The sequence below is a fragment of the Ochotona princeps genome, chromosome 3 (genome assembly GCF_030435755.1).
Source record: "Ochotona princeps isolate mOchPri1 chromosome 3, mOchPri1.hap1, whole genome shotgun sequence".
Lineage (NCBI taxonomy): Eukaryota > Metazoa > Chordata > Mammalia > Lagomorpha > Ochotonidae > Ochotona > Ochotona princeps.
The window spans coordinates 68,790,996-68,810,993 of record NC_080834.1 but is presented as its reverse complement, the minus strand read 5'-3'; the positions used below and the strand labels follow the sequence as shown (position 1 = coordinate 68,810,993).

The window sequence follows — 19,998 nt, the reverse complement described above, 5'->3', positions numbered from 1 at the left end:
AATAAAATTCAGCATTCAATTTTTTTTTAGTTAGTAGGAATACAACTTTTAAGTTCCAAGCATAAGAGAACATGTTTATCCTTATACTTAAATCAAGAAAAACCTTTACTTGATTTAATAGCTAATTAATTTACAATTATATTTTAATTTCTGGTTTTGGTATATAATTCAAAATAACAATCAAAAAAGAAACATTTAAAATCAGTGGAAAGGAAACTTTCACAACTTTTATAATACAAGTCAATTCTTGAACTTCAAGCTTAAGAACATAGAAATAAATTTCCATTTACAAATTTCCCTTTTTCAGATCCAAAAGTAGTTATTCCAGGATACGTTTTCATCACATAAAATGTAGCTGAATCAAATAAGAATCATTCAATGCAAATATCAATTCAAAGCACAAATTTTACGTGTACTGCTTTCATATTTCTTTTTAACTTCTTTTCTAGATAAAAGCAGAAAATCATTGATTTTTTTTTAAAGATTTATTCATTTTATTACAGCCAGATACACACAAAGGAGGAAAGACAGAGAGGAAGATCTTCCATCGATGGTTCACTCTCCAAGTGAGCCGCAACGGGCCGGTGCGCGCCGATCCGAAGCAGGGAACCTGGAACCTCTTCCGGGTCTCCCACGCGGGTGCAGTGTCCCAATGCACTGGGCCGTCCTCAACTGCTTTCCCAGGCCACAAGCAGGGAGCTGGATGGGAAGTGGAGCTGCCGGGATTAGAACCGGTGCCCATATGGGATCCCGGGGCTTTCAAGGCGAGGACTTTAGCCGCTAGGCCACGCCGCCGGGCCCCACTGACATTCTTATTACAGAATTCTGACTACGCACACTGGCCTTTTCAAGTATTTCAGAACAAGTAGATCATCAAGACAGACTCCTACAACAGAGCCAGTGTGTTCACAGGTGCCTGATTAGCTGCCTTCTCCAGCTCACCCCTGGAGACAGACCATGTGTTATCCAGGCAGCTGTGCTCCACTTCCCATACAGCTGATGAGCTATGAACACTCCAGCAACAACCAAGTGAGTTCCTTCCATTTAAGTCAGAACGTGCTTCACATACTCTTTCGCATATTAATTTCTCTCCCCAAGAGAAGCTACTTTAAATACACTCATTAGCATCTCTGGTTACAAGAGCAATACAGTGCATAGATGCTGTTAATAAGATTTCTATCATGGCTATGTCAATTGGAAAACAACCCTAGGTAGACACAGATGTGACCACATTTTCTAAGTTCCTGAGAAGTCACCAGAGTCCAGCTCCACTTGAAATGTACATAACAACAGCAGGTGTCTCTCACAAGGGTCACCTGTATACTTTCTCAGTAATGCAGGTCAACTGGGAGGGTCACTGAATGCGATTCCTCTGGATTCCTCCAAGGCAGGTTAGGCTTCCACAGGACAGACAAACGACAAGAACATATCCAGCTGGTTCTTCACAATCACTTCGTCTGGATGAAGCTTATGGGGCAGGTAATGGGCTAGAGTCATCTCCCAGGCGTCGACGAGATACACTCCAACACCCGAGAACATTCTGCGAAGGATGGTGTCTAGCTGAAAGTTGTACCAGTCACTGTTGAAAAGGCTCACCTCAGGTCCCAGCTCTTGGGCATTTGCTGTCCGGATGACCACCACAGTTTTAGGACTTCGATCCAGGAGCTGAACCACGGCTCGCCGGATATTCCTGAGCCTCCGGATATACACTTCCAAGGGGAAGGTACTGAAGTGAGACCATATGGCTATGGCAACCACCGTATTCTTTCCTCCCACGATGCCATTCAACTCATTTGCCACATAATGAAGCTCACTGCTAAACACAGTCGTGAAGCGGATGGGGGGACCATGGCAACGGTATTTGAGCAGGATGCTGTGTTTCTGATCCACTGCAAGGAAGGGACCCACATTCCTGGGACTGCCCAAATTAAATTCCACTAAGTCTGAAACAAGGAAAAGAGTTCCATTAAAATGTTCAAACGAAATATAAATACGTTGATTACTTTTCATGGAATAGCTTCAGAGGTACAACAAAAAGATACACTACAAACATAAAGAGAATACCCACTTCATTGCTCTCTGCCCCCTTCTCAACCACTGGACCTCTATTCTAACAGTTATTACTAAGTCACTCCATAAATGTAACACTAACAGAAACAATATCAGGGGGGCAGCATTGTGGTGTAGAGAGTAAGGTCAACATCTCATTTGGGTGCCAGCTAATCCACTTTTGATTCAGCTCCCTGCTAACAGCCTGCGAAAAGCACAGAAAGAAGACCAGAATGCTTGGGTCCCTGCCATCCACATAGAATTCCCAGATAAAGCTCCTGGCTCTGTCTTTGACCAGGCCAGCTCTGGCTACTGTGGTCATCTGTGGAGTGAACCAACAGACAGAAGTTTGCTCACTCCCTCTCTCTATAGATAATTCTTTCTTTTTAAGATTCACTTATTTGGGCCCGGCGGCGTGGTCTAGCGGCTAAAGTCCTCGCCTTGAAAGCCCCGGGATCCCATATGGGCGCCGGTTCTAATCCCGGCAGCTCCACTTCCCATCCAGCTCCCTGCTTGTGGCCTGGGTAAGCAGTTGAGGACGGCCCAAAGCTTTGGGACACTGCACCCGCGTGGGAGACCCGGAAGAGGTTCCAGGTTCCCGGCATCGGATCGGCGCGCATCGGCCCGTTGCGGCTCACTTGGGGAGTGAATCATCGGACGGAAGATCTTCCTCTCTGTCTCTCCTCCTCTGTGTATATCTGGCTGTAATAAAATGAATAAATCTTTAAAAAAAAAAAAAAAAAAAAAAAAAAAAAGATTCACTTATTTTTATTGGAAAGGCATGTTTGTTTACACAGACAGAAGAGACAGAAACATCTCCCATCTGCTGATTAACTTCCCAAATGACTGCACCAGCTGGAGCTGAAGCAATCTGAAGCCAGGAACCTGGAGCCTCTTCCAGATCTCCCGCACAAGTGCAGGATCACAAGACAGACTCCTTTGGGCCCTTTTCCACTACCTTCCCAGGCCACGTGCAGGGAAGTGGATGGAGAGAGGAGCAACTGGGACATAAACTGGTACCCATATGGAATTCTGGCACTTGCAGTGGAAGATTAGCCCATGGAGCCATCCCAACTTTGACTTTCAAATAACTTTTTTTTAAAAAAGTAACACTATCTACATCTATGTCTCTGTGTCAAAAACAAAATAACCTGTTTACCTCTAAATATCACCTCAAGAAATGTTTCTGATTGCCCTGAATGGTTGGAAAAAAATCAACTTGGGAGCTACAGATTATTCTTCTGACAGATGTTATTATTTCTTCTGGGACAAGGGCTATTCTCTCTTTTTTTTTTTAATTATTATTTAACTTCATTAATTACATTGTATTATGTGACACAGTTACATAGATACTTGGGTTCTCCCCACCCCTCCCCAAACCCTCCCACCATGGTGGATTCCTCCACCTTGTTGCATAACCACAGCTCAAGTTCAGTTGAGATTCCCCCATTGCAAGCGTATACCAAACATAGAGTCCAGCATCTTACTGTCCAGTCAAGTTCAACGGCTTCTTAGGTATACCCTCTCTGGTCTGAAGACAGAGCCAGCAGAGTATCATAAGGGCTATTCTCTCTTGAATGAGCACATATTAGCAACCAAACACCTCTTTTTGCCATTCACATAGATTGAACTCGAGGTGAGTAAGCTAAGCCAACCAAACCAAGCACAGAAAGACAAATACTGCTTTGACCTCAATTACATGTGGAATCTAAAAGTCAGCCTTATGGAACCAGAAGTAGAATGGTGGTCAACACAGGCTAGTGGGTTGAGGGACAAAGGAGAGATGCTGATCAGTAAGTACAAGCTTTGACTCAGAAGGAATAAGTGTTCAAGACTGCTGGCACAGCATCATTGCTTTAATTAACAATACTGTACATTTCAAAATCACTTGTCAGAGGGTATACCTAAGAAGCCGTTGAACTTGACTGGACAATAAGATGCTGGACTCTATGTTTGGTATACGCTTGCAATGGGGGAATCTCAACTGAACTTGAGCTGTAGTTATGCAACAAGGTGGAGGAATCCACCATGGTGGGAGGGTTTGGGGAGGGGTGGGGAGAACCCAAGTATCTATGTAACTGTGTCACATAATACAATGTAATTAATGAAGTTAAATAATAAATAATTTTTAAAAAAATCACTTGTCAAAGGACATATTAAATAATCTCACCAGGTGATAGATATGCTAATTACATTAACATAATCATTCCACAATATATACATATATCAAAATATCACCTGGTATATACTATACACAATTGTCTGTCAATTAAAATGTAAAAACAAAACAAAGCAACTTAAACTGTAATTATAAAAGAAAGACACCAATCCCTTTCTATAATATGCAAAAAAAAAAAAAGCAATATTGTGGTACAACAGGTTAAGCCACTGCCTGCAATGCTGGCTTCCCACAGGGAAGCCAGTTCAGTCCTTGTTCTACACTTTTAATTCAACTCCCTGCTAACGTGCCTTGGAAAGCAGCAAGGAATGGACCAAGTACTTGAGTCTCTGCCACCCATGTGGGAGATGTGATCTAGGTGCAGCCATCTGGGGAGGGAACCAGCAGATGAAAGATGTCTGACTTTGAAATAAATAAATAAATCTTCAGAGAAGAAAGAGAAAGGAAGGAAGGAAGAAAATACTACTACATTTCCTTTGTCCATTGCCATGTTGAAAAAAAAAATCACATATTACAAAACAGCTTCTATCTCCATCATAAGAACACTTAATAGTAGCAGCAGTATTTAGAATTCACTACTCTATTTCTCCCTTTGTAGATATTTAATCATGAGGAAACACCATATAAATCCAAAATGAAATACAAACTACAAATCAGCAGACTGTAACTTTCAAAGACAGCCCGGTCTTCAAAGTCCAGACTGGAAGAGTCAGAACAGACTTGACAATGAAGTGCAGTATGTGATTCTTAAACAAGCCCTTTACTGTAAGACATGAGGAGGACACTGGCGAACCTGAAATGTGAGCTGAGGGTTAGACAGCAGTGTTTTGACTTCAGTGGTTGCACTGAGAGGTTCTGTTTCAACTTCCAGCTCCTCTGAGATGTTCTGAAAGCCCAGAAATCTGGAACCCCTTGTGTCTCCCCTAAAATTCTGTACAACCCATGCCTAATGATAAAAACATGATCTGACCCATATCCCGACATATTTTCAAAGGCCCTTAGGAATTAGAACAGAGAACAGACGAACGTGTTGGCAATCCAAACACTCCCCAAGCACCACATTAGTGCCAATTATCACAGGTGCCACATGGCAGCAATGTTCAGGTGGAGCTTATAGTCATCAGTCTTTCAGAAGTAGCAGCAGATTACAGCTGTCTTACATTTTTCTTACAGTAGGTTTTAGTTTTTCACCCTGCAGTCCAAGGCTTCTCTTCTGGAGTGTCCTAATTCATTACTATTTAGCTTAACATCTAGCCCCACCTAAATGGAATAAAACCCAGGCTACAATTTTCTTTTGATTAAGATCAGACACCCACACAGTCGGTTTTTTTTTTTAAATTAGGTGAGATTCTGTGGGTAAAGGGTACAGTGGAAAATAGTCAGTGTGATCATTACTATCAAAGGAAATACCAAGCTGCGTCATTCGAACTCACGAAGCAAACAGTTATGGAACCTGGAAGATCCTGCCTGGTCAGCATTAAACCATGTGTGCCCAGAATCATGCTTTATAAACTATTTCCCTTTTCCTGATTTTTAATTCATGCTTTAACAACTAGAAAAAAACACAGACAAGAATTTATTTTTCTACATTCTAGGGTAATACCTACCACTTCCTTTCCTTCTAAAAATTAAATCTGAAACTAAGTTGATATGATCAATGAAAGCTGATGAAAGATATCACCAACAACAGCTCACAGCAAACCATGGGAATTGACTTTATGAAAAGCCCTGCCCACTCACATAGGGCCATCAAAAACAGTTCCCACAAAAGTTTCCTAGTTCTTTGAATTGGAAAGCAGGGTCTTTATTTCTGCTGAGCAGGATCCATGCCTTCTCTAATCCATGTAAACACTTTGCAGCAAAGAGAGACTGCCCACTGAGAGTGCAGGATGGGCCTCCAGCAGCTCCACAGCCAAGCAGAGAAACACGTTAAGAAGTGAATGACGCTGTACCCAGGACCTTCAGTGGGATCCTAGCTACATTCCAGTGTCACACCAATGGCAGGTCCAATGGGACACAGGGATGGCTTTGCTACAAAGATGCATTTCAGTGGGCAAGAGCTAAAATCTCCCTCTAGTAAAATTTACTATAGAGTTGAACCAGACAATGCTAAAAGGAAAATACGAATGCCCACCTCTATTTCACAACTCAGAATGCTAAAATGAAAGTAACTTTGAAGTTACAGTATCTGCTCTCTTATACACAGAATTGAAACCCTAGGAACAAATGACTTGTCCCAAGGTCACAGAGCTAGTTAATCCCTGGTATGAACCCCAATGTGTCCACTATACAAACTAGTACAGCCCAGCTGCACTATTGACCAGAAACTCACACATCCCCCCAGGGCTGGAACACCTCTTGAGTCCGGCACAAAGTAACTGTTTCCCTACCTGATCCGTTTCTTCAGACACCTGAACCTGCTTAAATCAAAGGTGATTTCACACATGTAGGAACCAATCAAAAACAGTTACCAACCTGGAACAAAGGTGGTGAGGTATTCAAACCACTGCCTGATTGTTGAGTCACCAAACAGATATACCATTTTTCTCTGTAAGCATTCTGCAATGCTGTCTGGATCATTGAACTGGCGCATTTTAAAGTTTCTGGGCCTCCACTGGTCTTTGTAGTAGTAACCAGAAGGAAAAGTTCCTGGGCCTTGAAACAGTTCTAAGTTGTTAGATTCTGTAAAGAAAAATGAAAATATTGCACATATTCAGAAGTTCTCCTCCAACAAGAAACACAGTTATGACCATATGTCAGCATATGAGCAATAAATTTTGATTGTCCTATCTCCAGACTTACACCCTCAATACAAAAGAAAAAATCTTTGTACAAAAATGAGAAGATCTGAAATGAGTTTGGAGGTGTTGGACACAGTGAAGGAGGCCACTTGGAACAATTCCTTACCAAACCCACATTGTCCAGCATTATCCCAGAACAGGTTCTCATTCAAATGCTGTGAGGCAAATGGCACCTTATATTTATACTTTACATATTCAGAGTAACACTAGTCTACTGTGTCTCAGTAGGTAAGTTTAATCCATGGATCCTAAAATCAGATTTTACCTTAAGAACCACCACTTAATACAGAGAACAACTGATGATCTAGAGTCTAGAGGATTACTTAGTATACAAGGTTCAGAAGGTCTTTTTGCAGAATGACCAATACAAAAATACACCAGCAATACGTATTCAGGGTTATGTCGAGCTCTACATACAGTGCAGGCAACGGGGCATCTTGCAGTAAGAGACTGAACATCCTTCCACTCCCCAACACCTCCTCTTGAAAGCGCCACTGAGCATACAGCACACTCTACACACTGCAAAACTGGCAGTGATGTCTAACATCTCTTGCAAACGTACTGTGCACTAGCATTTGGAGCAGTTGAACATACTGCTCACATAATGTTCACAATAACCCTTCCTCAAAGTCATGTACTCCTACAGCAGCTTTCCAGAACAATTCAGCAACCTGACCAAGATTCCAAGGCTGAGCTAGTAAGTGGCAAAGCCAGGGTCCAATTTGGGCAGGTGAATTCCAAAGTCCACATGCTTAATCACTGCGCAAAACTGCTTCTCGCAAACAAATGTCTAGAAGGGACAGGTGTTTGGTCTGGCTGTTAGGACATGTATGACCTCTCTCTCAGAGTGCCTGAATTCAATATCCAGCTCAGCTCCTGACTCCAACTTCCCACTATGCAAACCTGTACTCCTGCTGAGGATACCTGTGGCCGTGTGGGGAGAACCAGCAGATGGAGTTCTCTACACCTGCAGCTGCTGTCAGTATAAAAAATTGCATTTTAAAAAAGGAGCAGACATAGCTGCCACTCATATCCCAAATCAGAGTTCCCAGTTAAGTCCTGCCTCCTCCACTTCCAACTTGGTTTCCTGCTAATGTACACAGCGAGAGGCAGCAGGTAAGGCTGAAAGGGTTGGGGCCTTGCCACTAGGCAGGAGACCCGGACTGAGTTCCAGGCAGGTCTGGCTTCAGTCTGGCTCCACACTGGCCTTTGGAGAGTGAGTGAATTAATGGGAAATACCTCTGTTACTCTGTCCTTTAAATCAAATGAAAGTAAACAAACACAAGTTTGTTTGTTTTTAAGATTTATTTTATTTTTATTGGAAAGGCGGATATACATGGAGGAGGAGAGACAGAGAAGAAGATCTTTCGTCCGATGATTCACTCCCTAAGCGGCCGCAACGGCTGGAGCTGAGCCAATCCGAAGCCAGGAGCCAGGAGCCAGGAGCCAGGAACCTCTTCCAAGTCTCCCATGCGGGTGCAGGGTCCCAAGGCTTTGGGCCATCCTCAACTGCTTTTCCAGGCCACATGCAGGGAGCTGGATGGGAAGTGGAGCTTGCTGGGATTAGAACCGGCGCCCATATGGGATCCTGGTGCGTTGAAGGCGAGGACTTTAGCCACTAGGCCACGCCACCGGGCCCAAGTTTTTTTTTTAAGTTAAGAATAATCTCTATCGGTATCAGTCATTTTTATTTTTTGGTCTTTTTCTTGAAAGCATACACTTACTCATTTGTTATAATTATTCAAATCTATAATCTCCAAGAAATTACCACTTTGTATCACTTCCTGACATACCCTGAGGTCCATCCTTAATTATAACCCAGTCATTTCATAGTTACTTGTTAAACTACACTTTTAAAATACGTTTACATGACCCAGAGAATTAAATTTGAGTCTCTTCTTTGTGACTGTTTTCAGGTCACGTGATTTCTTGATATTATCCATTACTCCAAGTAATTGTGGTTTGTTCCCTTTCAAGAAAACATGTTATTTGATAAATAATACACATCCAATCTTTTTCTCAGTCCTCTGCTAGTTCTTTGCAGGCTCAGGGCCCAAGCGAAAAAGTAAATGATGTTTTTCCAAGTTTTGCTTCACAAATGTGATTATGAAAGCAAAATGGGGAGAGGGCAGGAGAGCATAGAAGAAACTGATTCGGCTTATTCAAAAACAATTTCCCAACACGTTATCAGATGTGGGTTCACCGTGTTACTACCTCTTGCCCAAAACTCCCTCACTGTGTCAGCACATCAAGGTTACACCACCAGAGCCGCAAGACACCCGAGCACCACAGAAAACATGTACTAGAGTGAGACTTTACATTGATTTTGAAGCTACAATTTTTACCATTGTTAATTTGGCAGACTTGGCATATTATAAAGAAAAGTATATCCCACGCAGGAAACAATTACCATTTGTATTCAAACGCTTATTAGGTTCACCACTGGAGTTAAGTCAAGCAAAGCAAATCAATTACTGAACTTGACATTAACTCTTTAAACATGCCCAGCACTGCACAAGTTTTTAAAGCGAAATGCATGGGCCTATGCTGCCCCCTTATGATCACCCAAGACAAAACATTTCCTGATTTTCAACAGGAGTTTAATTTCAAGCACCCTGAGGTTGTTCTCAAAGTCAGTGTTTCTAAGAATTCAGAATGCATGGCCATTAACTGAGATGTAAGAGTCTCTTAAATCGATAGCATTCCCCTGATGAACTATTTATGTGGAATAAAAGTAACTAAAACAAAAAAGTGTTCCACACTTTTGTGGCTACTGTGAATATGGCTGAAGGGAAAAGTTTACAGGAAAACTTACAGGCAGATACGCACGCAGAAGGCTGCATATGAAAATGGCTATGAAAAATCAGAAGGGACAATTTTGATTATAATTGCAAGTAATGTTCTAAAATGTCTTAGTTTCTCTTTTAAAATCCCATTTTTACGCCAAAGAATATCATCCACATCTTTCACTAGCAAGACTGAGGGCTATTTGGGCTACAAATGGGAACGCTGGGCCCGGTGGCGTGGCTTAGTGGCTGAGGTCCTCGCCTTGAGTGCACCGGGATCCCGTGTGGGTGCCGGTTCTGGTCCCAGCAGCTCCACTTCCCATCCAGCTCCCTGCCTCTGGCCTGGAAAAGCAGTCCAGGACGGCCCAAGGCCGTTGGTTCCTGCAACTGTGTGGGAGACCTGGGGGGGCAGTTCCTGGCTCCTGGCTTCGGATTGGCACAGCACCAGCCGTTGCGGCCACTTGGGGAGTGAATCATCAGACAGAGGATCTTCCTCTCTATCTGTCTTTCCAATAAAAATAAATAAATCTTTTTTTAAAAATGGGACAAAACGTAAAAGAAAAAGGTGGAGATGAATCTCCCTAAACTATCTAGAAACAGCTGAACAAAAGAGATGCATGTGAATTAAGGATGGGATGAGTAGGACAGTCAGTAGGTGTGTGCAGCAATAACTCTTAACTGTATGGCATCATCAGTAGAACTAAGAGCAAAGGACAGGACAGCGGGGAGTTCACGTAAGCAGCACCCCCCAAATGGGAGCACGAGTCTTCCAGGTTAGAATGTTACCTGTGATAGTCTAGGGCTCACAGGTGCTAGCAAAAATTCACATATAATCCTAACACTGGAAAGCCTGCGAAGAAGTAGACGCTTTCAATGAAGCAGTCCACGTTAACTTTGGGAAGTTTGGTCCAGCAGTTGAACTATCACTCAGGACGCCCAGATCCCATATCGGAGTGCCTGAGCTGAAGCTCCCACTCCTGCTCCCCGTCCAGGTTCCCACGAAGGTACACCCTGAAGAGCGGCACGTGGTGGCTCAAGGAGGTGAGTCCCTGCCATGCACGTGGGAGACCTGGCTCACTTCCCAGCTCCCAGCTATTGCAGCAAGCAAGTGAATCAACACACAGTGTTCACCTGCTCTCTCACCCTCTCTCTCTCTCTCCCTCTCTGTCAGATGAAAGTAAGTCTTTTTAAAAAATTACCATATTTGCTTTCAATTGGAATTGGGAGTAGTATCATTCATCTCAAGCAGTTCACTGAGGTCGAAATAACTTCACCCATAGAAAAATTTGCTAACACATAAATTAAAAAATTTCACAGGGGAAAAAAATATCGAAGTATGGGATTCACAAGTGAAATAACAAGTAAAAAGATTACCAAACCTTCTTAGAGAATGAACACAGGAAATACAAGCTGGGTGACCTACAAAATCTCATAGTGCCAGAAAGTGAGAAGTGTTAAATAAAGAAGAGAGATTGAGAGGGCACAGAAGGCAAACTAGAAAAACTCCCCATTGCCAAAACTAGAACAATAAGGGCTCAATGGCCTGGATTATACACTGAATAATGAATGATAAATACATACTTACATAAATAAGCAAATACAAAAGATACACTCTTCTTTGCTAAAGATCTCCAACTATTAATCAATAAGTTAGGTCTGCACCAGAAATCCACAGAAGACATTATCACAGGCAAGATTTGCTGAATGCTAAATTTGGTATGTGAAAGCTTAAGCAGAAACAGTATTTGCATAGCAGGAAAGAAGGGTGGGGGGAATGAGCCTTTGTTTTAGGGCCCTTTAGTGCCCCCTGATGGTAACTAGGGTGAACTTCAGTGAAGTTCTGCCAACCACCTGAAAGTTAATTTTTTTTTTTGAATGAAGAGTAATGTTTAATTACATTTTTTTTTATTACATTTGATTGTATAACACAGTTTCATAGGCTCTGGGAGTCCCCCAACCCCTCCCTGTACTCTCCCCCCATGGTGGATTCCTCCATCTTGTTGCAGTGTTACAGTTCAAATCCAATCCTCATTTTTTCATTGCAAGCATATACTTTGCATAGTGTCCAGCGTCTTATTGTCCAGATAAGTTCAACGGTTTCTTGGGTAGACCATCCCAACCAATTAAAAGCCGCAATATAACATCAACTACTGTTTACGACCTTATGGAGTTAAATGACATCGTATTGAGTGACCAATATATAACATAAAAGCAAACGTCCTCCTCTCTCTCCAGCTACAGATCTACTAGAAGATGGTTATCTTATTCAAACCCAGTTAAGCCTGCTCTGATTTGTGGTTAATTTCTCCCTGTAAAAATCCATCAAAATCCTCACTAGTTACTGAATCACTGTCTTCTCTCTCAACAGAACCGCATAACACAAAGCCAAATCTCTTCCCAGCTGTTCTCCAGATCGGTCGGGCACAAGTTAACCATAAACGCTTCCCCCGCTAATTATCCCCTGGGACACACAGTCATCCTAACATGAAAACCAGAAAGTTACAGCTGTGGGAAAGAAGACTAGATCTGATAGTGGGACGGGGCTTCCTGAGGATGTCATACCTGGACAAGCGTGAGTCCCGGACAGATAAAAGTATTTCCAGACCCAGAGCGGCGGCCCAGTGGCTGAATCCTTGCCTTGCATGCACCGGGATCCCACATGAGCACTGGTTCGTGTCCCTGCTGCTCCACCTCTCATGCAGCTCCCAGCCTGTGGCCTGGGAAAGCGGTAGAGGATTGCCCAAAGCCCTGGGACCCTGCACCCATGTGGGAGACCCAGAAGCAGCTCAGCTCAGCTCCAGCCATTGTGGCCACTTGGGGAGTGAATCAGCAGATGGCAGATCTTTCTCTGTGTCCCTACTTTTCTCTGTAATTCTGTCTTTCCAATAAAAATAAATCTTTTTTTTTTAAAAGATGAAAGTATTTCTGTTAATCATATTTCACATATGTCTCCTCTAAAATTAGTAATAAATCTGGGTCAAGCAAATGAAGCACAATTCTTTATTAGGAAAATCTGTGAGTAAAATTGTGGGTACCAGAGATTCGAGAGGCAGTGAGTATATCTGGGTCACAAGCAAATTTTATTTAGTACACCTGGTATTTTAAAAGTTTGAACTGTATATCACTGCTTTAAAATCTGGTAGCAGCACATTTAAAATTTATGACTTGGTTTGTCATGAAAAAAATAATAAAAACCTTACAGATTTGGCCTGTGAATTTGTTCCTACACAGTAAAGGAATCAGCAGGAACTGAAGATAGGCCTTTACCAGCCCCAGCCCCCAGAGATGAGGCTTGCTCCTAAACTCTTTCCCCACACTCACAGCATGCACATCACTAGTTCCTATTTTGCTTGATCCATGTGCGTTTCACAGTGGTTCCTGCGGCAATGGGGTTTGTATCATCACTGTGTGGGATACTATTGAATAAAACACTTTCAACAGCTCAAAGAACCTTCCCTGCCATCTACATAAGCCTCCTTAAAAATATTCATCCTTTCTAAAAATTAGCATAACACACATACTCTGGTTTTCATTCTTTTTTAGGGATCAGAATCCCCTGAGAAGTTTAAGACACAGACTTCTAAACCCCACCAGTTTTTCATCTGAAATTCTAGCAAGTCCCCGTCGATGACGCTGATAATGTTGGTCCTGAGACCACACCTGCAACAACCACTCTTTTCCAACTCCATGTTTCTTGTTCTCCATGATTTTATATACTTCCTTGAGCATCTCTAAAACAATGTTCAAAATGATCTATTGTGATAACAGATACATCCTACATCCTATAAAAAATGCTGCCCAATATGGCAGCCACTAGCCACACGTAGCTACGGAAGTGTCACTGAAGAACTGAATTTTAGAAGTAGTTTAACATTCTCATTTTTTTAAAAGATTTATTTTATTTTTATTGCAAAGTCAGATATACAGAGAGGAAGAGAGACATAGAGGAACATCTTCCATCTGGTGATTCATTCCCCAGGTGACCACAACGGCTGGTGCTGCGCCCATCTAAAGCCAGGAGCCAGGAACTGCTCCCCCTCCCCCCCGAGGTCTCCCACACAGGCGCAGGAACCCAAGGCCTTGGGCCGTCCTCGACTGCATTCCCAGGCCACAGGCAGGGAGCTGGATGGGAAGTGGAGCTGCCAGGATTAGAACCGCGCTCATATGGGATCCCGGCGCTTTCAGGGTGAGGACTTTAGCTGCTAGGTCACTGTGCCGGGCCCAACGTTCTCATTTAAACCGGCACATATAACTAGCAGCTACCATATTGAACAGCACAGGTCTAAAGGTTCTTGAAGAACCAAAGAGCTTGGGCAGAGGAATACTACTTTTACATCAGCCTAACTAGCAAAGCCTGCAATTAACATGTAAAGTATAACCCAATTGTTAACAACCAAACAACTACCTTAATAATGTAAACTGTGCCCAGAGGCTACCATGGCATACTGAAAAGGCAGCAAACATTTCTGTAACATCAGGGAAATAACAAAGCTTCAAACCATTCAGCAAGAAAAGCCACCCATTCTTGAGTTCACTGCTCATCTTACCTTTCACTGTCCTGGGAATCACAGTCACCCAGTCAGGTCCACTAGAGTTGATGGGCATTTTGATGTTGACACCACTTTAAGAGGTATAAAAAAAAGCAGAAATTTAGAGCCGTAGACATTTATTTTCAATTATCTATCTGTACTTACAGTTGAAAGAATGGCTGTGATTTCACAGAACCTTATTACTTCAGAACAAACTTAAAAATAATAACAAACAATGAATAAACTAGGCCTGCTATAGTATTTAGAATAATGGATCCAAAAACTTAAAAGGGAATTACACAGATTTTTAACAATGTTTCACTGTACCATAGCCAGGTCCAAGAGTGCCAACCCCTAAGTGAGCAGTTCTGATTAGAATTATTTGCTCTCAAGGCCAACAAGAAGGCCTATTCTGTCATTAACTGATTTTCAGGCTGCCAGTGTTTACATTCTTGAGTCGCGAGGTCGATTCCTCAGGCCTTGCCCAGCTCTGAAATGTGTCCCTGTTCTTCAACACTGTGACTCTTCAGTGTCTGCTCCCCTTTCTAAAACACATCACCTTGAAGACATGGATTCAGGTTTTCACCTTCATCACCTAGCACAGGCCCATCCCAGAGCTCAGCTTTTCACCTTCATCACCTACCACAGGCCCATCCCAGAGCTCAGCTTTTCACCTTCATCACCTACCACAGGCCCATCCCAGAGCTCAGCTTTTCACCTTCATCACCTAGCACAGGCCCATCCCAGAGCTCATCTTTTCACCTTCATCACCTAGCACAGGCCCATCCCAGAGCTCATGCTCAGTAAGTATTGTTAGATTGCTGCATAAAAACCTGGAGGAGAGTAAAGGCCAGGGCACGAGTACAGACATCCCAGCAGAATTCTTCCAAAAACTAGACATTCATTAGCGTTCTGACGCTAACGAAAATTAAACAATCAAAATGTTGGCTTTCCAAAATCCTGGGATGGGAACATGTAGTCATGATTAGTAGTTTCCCCTCAATTTCAGGAGATTTGTTCATTCAGGAAACAACACTTCAGCTACCACTGTCCCTGATGCCACGGCTGTTACAGTTCACAAACCCAACAGCAGCTCCACAGCCACGGCAATGACAGTCTAGCTGGACAGACAGAAAACAAGTGAAGGAAGTACATATGGGTGGTTATGAGACAGAAGGACAGAACTCCGAATCTAGACAAACATTCAGGAGAGGACAAGATTCTGAGACAGCACATATCAACAGCTCTCGTGTCATCTGAGTTTCACAGTAAGAAAAAGAAGAAATATAACTTATTTCTCTAGAATTACATAATTACAATTCTACCGTAATGTCCCTATAAAATATCTGTAGGAAAATAATCTCTATAATTTTCATGCAAAAATATTTAACATCCAATTAATCATGTAGCAACAATAAAGCAATTCCAAAGTAAAAAAGCAGAACAAGCTAAAGAGTTTTTCTGAATTAAAGAGATAACTAAATACAACGTATGACTACAGACAGCAATAGTTAAAACTAAAAGACAGCCATAAAACACACTGGAACAAGTGCAGGAACTTGAATACAGACTAGATGTTAGAGAATACTGCTGTATCAGTGACAAAAATTAAAAGTAAGGTAATTCTGCGGCCCAGAGCGACAGCCTAGTGGCTAAAGTCTTCGCCTTGCATGCACCCGGATTCCATACGGGCACCGGTTCTAATCTTGGTGACTCCATTTCCCATCCAGCTCCCTGTCTGTGGCCTGAGAAAGCAGTCGAGAACGGTCCAAAGGTTTGGTACCCTGCACCCATGCTGGAGACCCGGAAGAAGCATCTCCTGGCTCCTGGCTCTTGACTTAGGGTCAGCTCATCTCTGGCCATTGCGGATGCTTGAGGAGTGAATCAACAAACAGAAGCTCTTTTCTCTCTGTACATCTGACTTTGCAATAAAAATAAATAAATCTTTTTTTAAAGAAGTAAGGTAATTCTTCTGTTACATGTTAGAGACAGCCATGTTCTTTGCAGATATATACCCATGAAGTGCAGTCCTATGTGTCCATAACTCAAACTCAGTCCAGAGTGGAAAAGCCATTATATCCACACATACAATAAACACACACACAGAGAGCAAAACACACATGGCAAAACATTAACAATGGTGAATCTGTACAAAAGGTTGCTGTGTCCATTATTGTTATTCTTGTAACACTTCTAAACATTACTTTAAAAGACTTCATGGAAAAATTAAGGTTTAATTTTTTAAAAATATACATTAAAAGAAGAAATCATACAAAAATAAAACTTCTTAAGTGATAAATTCATTCTTACAGCCCTTTCATCTATATTAATCAAGATCTTTCAAGCAAAGTCCTGTTGCCCTTCTCCAGATCCACACTTTTCCCCCTAATGCATTAAGAACAAAAATTATTTCACCTCAATTTTCCAACTGTCATTCAGGGAACCAATATCAAGGCTAAACTTCTTAAATTTTGGTAAGTAAAGTTATGAGCCCTCAAGAAAGGAAGGTAAAAATGGACATCATCATAACACACTCAGGCCATTCCATTCACTAAAAAGATCAACTTCCACCTTTCTCTTTTTCTTTTCAGATTCTGGCATAATATATCAGAACTTGTGCACAGTGAAAAATAAATAGGAAGACAAAAGTCAATTATCTGGACTCTATCAAATATTTGGTTTCCAAAAACTTATGTCCTTTCAAATACTGTTTTCCCAGAAAACTCCCAGGGAAAGACATTCGCTATGATTCCACAGCAGCATGACCTCAAGCAGCCGCAGCCAAGTCGCACATGTAAGGGCGAGATGAAGATAATATTCTTCCAAATTCATAGGCCTTTTATTGGTTTCTTTTAAAGATAGTTTTTTTTTTTAATTTACCTGAAAGCAGAATTACAGAGACACATAGAAAAATCTTCCATCCACCAGTTCACTCCCCAATGGCTGCAACAGCCAGGATTGGGCAGGTGAGTACAAAGGAGCCCAAAGCTTCTTCCTGGTCTTCCACGAAAGGTGCAGGGGGCCTAAGCACTTCAGCCACTCTCTGTTGCGTTTCCAGGCATGTCAGCAGTAAGTCGGATCAAAAATGCAGAAACCAGTACTCAAACTGGTGCCCACACGGGATGATGGTGCTGCAGGCGACACCTTTATCCATTACAGCACAGCACAAAATGTTTTTAATGGTAGAACCTGCCATATTTTAAAGCCTTTAATTTATTTAATTATTTAACCTTTCTCCTACTATTTCCTATATGGAATTTGAGTAAGTTGCAGGCTGTGTTTTTTCCTTTTCTGCTAAGCAGCTCAGTAGACTGACAATACCAAATTTAAAAACAAGCTGACTCAAGGATGCTCTATGGAGTGACAAAAGCCTCTAAGTTTCCATAGAGACTTTTACCAAAAAGTTTGTGTGTTTGAAAGGCAAAGTTAGAGGAGAGACTCACACAGAGATCACTGCACTCCTCACAGACTCACAAAGACCATAACTGAATCTGGCTGAAGCCAGAAGCCAGGAGCATCATCTGGGTGTCCTATGTGCATGACAGAAGCCTAAGTACTTGGGCGAAGTTCTGACTTTCCCAGGTACATTAGTAGGAAGCTGGATGGGAAGTGGAGTAGGTGGGACTTGAAACGGGCCCATATGGAATGTCAACAATAATGGACTGTGCCATGATGCTTGCCATGGTGCTGGTGCCGCCACAGTGATTGTGAAACCTTTGGTGTAAGATCAAGAGGCTCTGAGAAACTTCAGGAATATAACTGATAGATATTTACTACCCAGAGTTTCCACAATGGGGGACAGAGAAGTGATTAAAAATAGGCATATTTGTTTATATGTACACACACACACAGCCCAAATCTACAAAAATTAACACAAACAAAATATATGTTTTTCTTAACTAAAAATGAAAACTTTGTTTTGGTCTTAGTAATAAAAGTGGTGCTTTGAATCTTAAAATAAATAAATAAATAAATAAAAACGAGCTGACTACCACAGTCCTCACATATGAGGAAAAAAAATCTCACTGCTGAAACCTGAGCCCAGAATTAAAACTAAATTTTAAAAGTAAACTAAAGGGTTAAACTAACACTTTTGTTTAGATTTAGATTTTAGGAATTATTTTGTTTAGTATAGTAAATACAGTACGGTGAAGTAACTACACAGAATATTGCTTCTTCTGCTAGCCCTCCAAAACAGCATGAGCCAAGTCCACTGTTATAAAATGTCAATATTTTATTATAAAGGAATCCTTCAGCTCTGTATACCTTATTAAGTAGCAACTGTCCCCCCATCAAGTTACGCATGGACACAAAACACAAAAGCTTTTAGAGTCTCTATCAGTATTCAACAAAAGTACTTCTCAGCTCAGGTTTTTGGTTTGTTGCTTTTTTTTTTTTTTTAAGATTTCTTTTAATTGAAAAGTCAGATATACAGAGAAAAGGAGAGGCAGAGAGGAAGATCTTCCATCCATTGATTTACTACTCAAATAGCTGCAATGGCCAGAGCTGAGCCGGTCCAAAGCCAGGCGCCCAGAGCCTCCTCCAGGTCTCCCACATGAGTGCAGGGTCCCAAGGCTTTGGGTTGTTCTCAACTGCGTTCCCATGCCACAGGCAGTGAGCTGGATAGGAAGTGGAACCAGAGGGATTAGAACCGGTGCCCACATGGAATCCTGGTGCATGCAAGGTGAGGACTTTAGCCACTAGGCTACCATACCAGGCCCAGAGGTTTTTTAAAGTATGTAATACATTAAAAAGTAAAAAACATTTCTTAAACTAGTGATTAAAAGCACCCATGTCCAACGCCAGTCCCCAGCTCCGGCCCCTGACTCTGGCTTCCTGCTAATGTCAACCCTGGGAGACACAGAGAAAGCTCAAGGGTGCATTCTTGCCACCTGTGAGCCCATGACTGCTTCAGCTGTGAGCTTCAGCCACCTCCCTGGGCCAGCTGCTCAGGCGCCTGGGAGATGAACCAGGAGCTGGGAGGTCTCTGTCTTCCCTCATCTCGGCCTCCCAAACAATAAATTTTTGAGAAAAGTAAAAAAGGCTTAAAAAAAAAAAGACACAAAAAATGTAAAAAGAAAAAAAAATAGAAAAGGTTTCTAAATAAAAAATATGTATTTTCTCAAATAATTGTACTTTTGACCATACAGTTTTTAAAACTTTTTACTCCATAGGAATATTATTTCACTTAAGAACAAAAAATGGGAAAATGCAATATGTAATTTGCATACACTGTTCATTCCATTTTGCATATGAGTCCATATATGGATCATTAGGATCAAAATGTTTTATGCTTGCTTTTGAAATAGAAACTGGACCACCACAATGCAAAAGTTTCAATTTTTAAATAAATAAACATGGGGTGGGCACTGTTATATAACAGTTTCAGCCATCGCTGGAGACACCCACACCCCACACTGAAGTGCCTATCTGCCAATTCAGCAGAAAACAGCCCGGGGACATGGGTCCCTGCCACCCACGTGGAATGCCTGGATTGAGTCCTGACCCCTAGCTTTAACCCAGCCCAGCCCTGGATGTTGTGGGGATTTGGGGGAAGGAACTAGCAGACAGAAAGTGTAGCTCTCTTTAATTCTACTTGTCAAATAAAAAAAAAAAGTAAGCAAAATTTTAAATGCACAGTAGTGTTATGGCAT

The 19,998-nt window shown here is 41.9% G+C and overlaps 1 protein-coding gene across 3 annotated transcripts in view; it reads right to left on the bottom strand.

Annotated features, from left to right (window-relative positions):
• Positions 1-807: 807 nt before the first annotated feature.
• The window catches only part of NXPE3 (neurexophilin and PC-esterase domain family member 3), a 39,710-nt gene continuing 20,519 nt past the window's right edge, over positions 808-19,998 (bottom strand). For all 3 annotated transcript variants that reach the window (XM_004593251.2, XM_058661821.1, XM_058661822.1), the window contains 3 exons: positions 14,363-14,436; positions 6,704-6,910; positions 808-1,943 (listed from right to left, as the gene is read on the bottom strand). In XM_004593251.2, the coding sequence (XP_004593308.2) occupies positions 1,393-1,943; positions 6,704-6,910; positions 14,363-14,436 (832 nt within the window). In that variant the 3' untranslated portion in view covers positions 808-1,392. The remainder of the gene's footprint in view (positions 1,944-6,703; positions 6,911-14,362; positions 14,437-19,998) is intronic.